Raw genomic sequence first — 1338 nt, 5'->3', positions numbered from 1 at the left:
ATGTCCAACAGCAGCTCCATCACCCAGTTCCTCCTCCTGGCATTCGCAGACACACGGGAGCTGCAGCTCTTGCACTTCGGGCTCTTCCTGGGCATCTACCTGGCTGCCCTCCTGGGAAACGCACTCATCATCACCGCCATTGCCTGTGACCACCGCCTCCACACCCCCATGTACTTCTTCCTCCTCAACCTCTCCGTTCTTGACCTGGGCTCCATCTCCACCACTATCCCCAAATCTCTTGCAGTTTCCCTCTGGGAATCCAGGGCCATCTCCTACTGGGGATGTGTGGCCCAGCTCTTGTTCTTTTTCTTCTTTATCACAGCAGAGTATTTTCTTCTCACCGTCATGGCCTATGACCGCTACGTTGCCATCTGCCAACCCCTGCACTACGGGACCCTCCTGGGCAGCAGAGCTTGTGTCCACATGGCAGCAGCTGCCTGGGGCAGTGGGTTTCTCTACGCTCTCCTGCACACGGCCAATACATTTTCCCTACCCCTCTGCCAGGGCAATGTCCTGGACCAGTTCTTCTGTGAAATCCCCCAGATCCTCAAGCTCTCCTGCTCACAGTCCTACCTCAGGGAAGTTGGGCTTCTTGTGGTCAGTGTCTGTTTATCATTTGGTTGTTTTGTGTTCATTGTGGTGTCCTACGTGCAGATCTTCAGGGCCGTGCTGAGGATCCCCTCTGAGCAGGGATGGCACAAAGCCTTTTCCACGTGCCTCCCTCACCTGGCCGTGGTCTCCCTGTTTCTCAGCACTGCAGTGTTTGCCCACCTGAAGCCCCCCTCCATCTCCTCCCAAGTTCTAGACCTGGTGGTGGCTGTTCTGTACTCGGTGGTGCCTCCAGCAGTGAACCCCCTCATCTACAGCATGAGGAACAAGGAGCTCAAAGGTGCAGTGTGGAAACTGATGACCAGATGATTTTCTGAAACAATAAGCTGTCTTCTTCTACAAATCACTGTTAACGTAACTCATTATATGTCAAGCTCATGTACTGTAGTTTATGTTAGTTTTAATTCTATGTTTAGGCCTTTGTTTGTTTTTTGTTGTTTTTTTTTTCCTTTTTGCTTTACTTTGTATAATGTTTTCTACCAAAAATACCAACTTGTTTTGGTGTTTCGAATTATGCATTTTTCCAAATTTGTGAAATCTACATACTGTATAAATGAGGACCTGCTCTCTCTTTGTATTAAAATAAAATATAGAACCATCCAGCAACCTGTTGCCCAAAATCCTTCCTCTCAGGCTTTCTCTGGAGCTGCAGGGCAAAGCCTGTGAGCAGAGGTGGAGGGGAAAGAGTCCGAGCACAGCAGCTCTGTCAGCGAGCACCAACCTTGGTCT

General features: G+C 49.9%; 1 protein-coding gene across 1 annotated transcript; it reads left to right on the top strand.

Moving 5' to 3' along the window:
• On the top strand, positions 1–918 carry LOC141476379 (olfactory receptor 14C36-like). Its single transcript, XM_074165055.1, has one exon. It carries the CDS (start codon positions 1–3, stop codon positions 916–918), a length of 918 nt encoding a protein of 305 aa, XP_074021156.1.
• The last annotated feature ends 420 nt before the right edge of the window (positions 919–1338 follow it).

The sequence above is a fragment of the Numenius arquata genome, chromosome 30 (genome assembly GCF_964106895.1).
Source record: "Numenius arquata chromosome 30, bNumArq3.hap1.1, whole genome shotgun sequence".
Lineage (NCBI taxonomy): Eukaryota > Metazoa > Chordata > Aves > Charadriiformes > Scolopacidae > Numenius > Numenius arquata.
This window is presented reverse-complemented; position numbering and strand designations above follow the sequence as displayed.

Excerpts from the sequence above, each read along its gene's own strand:
- LOC141476379 (XM_074165055.1), top strand. The coding sequence starts at position 1 with ATGTCCAACAGCAGCTCCATCACCCAGTTCCTCCTCCTGGCATTCGCA.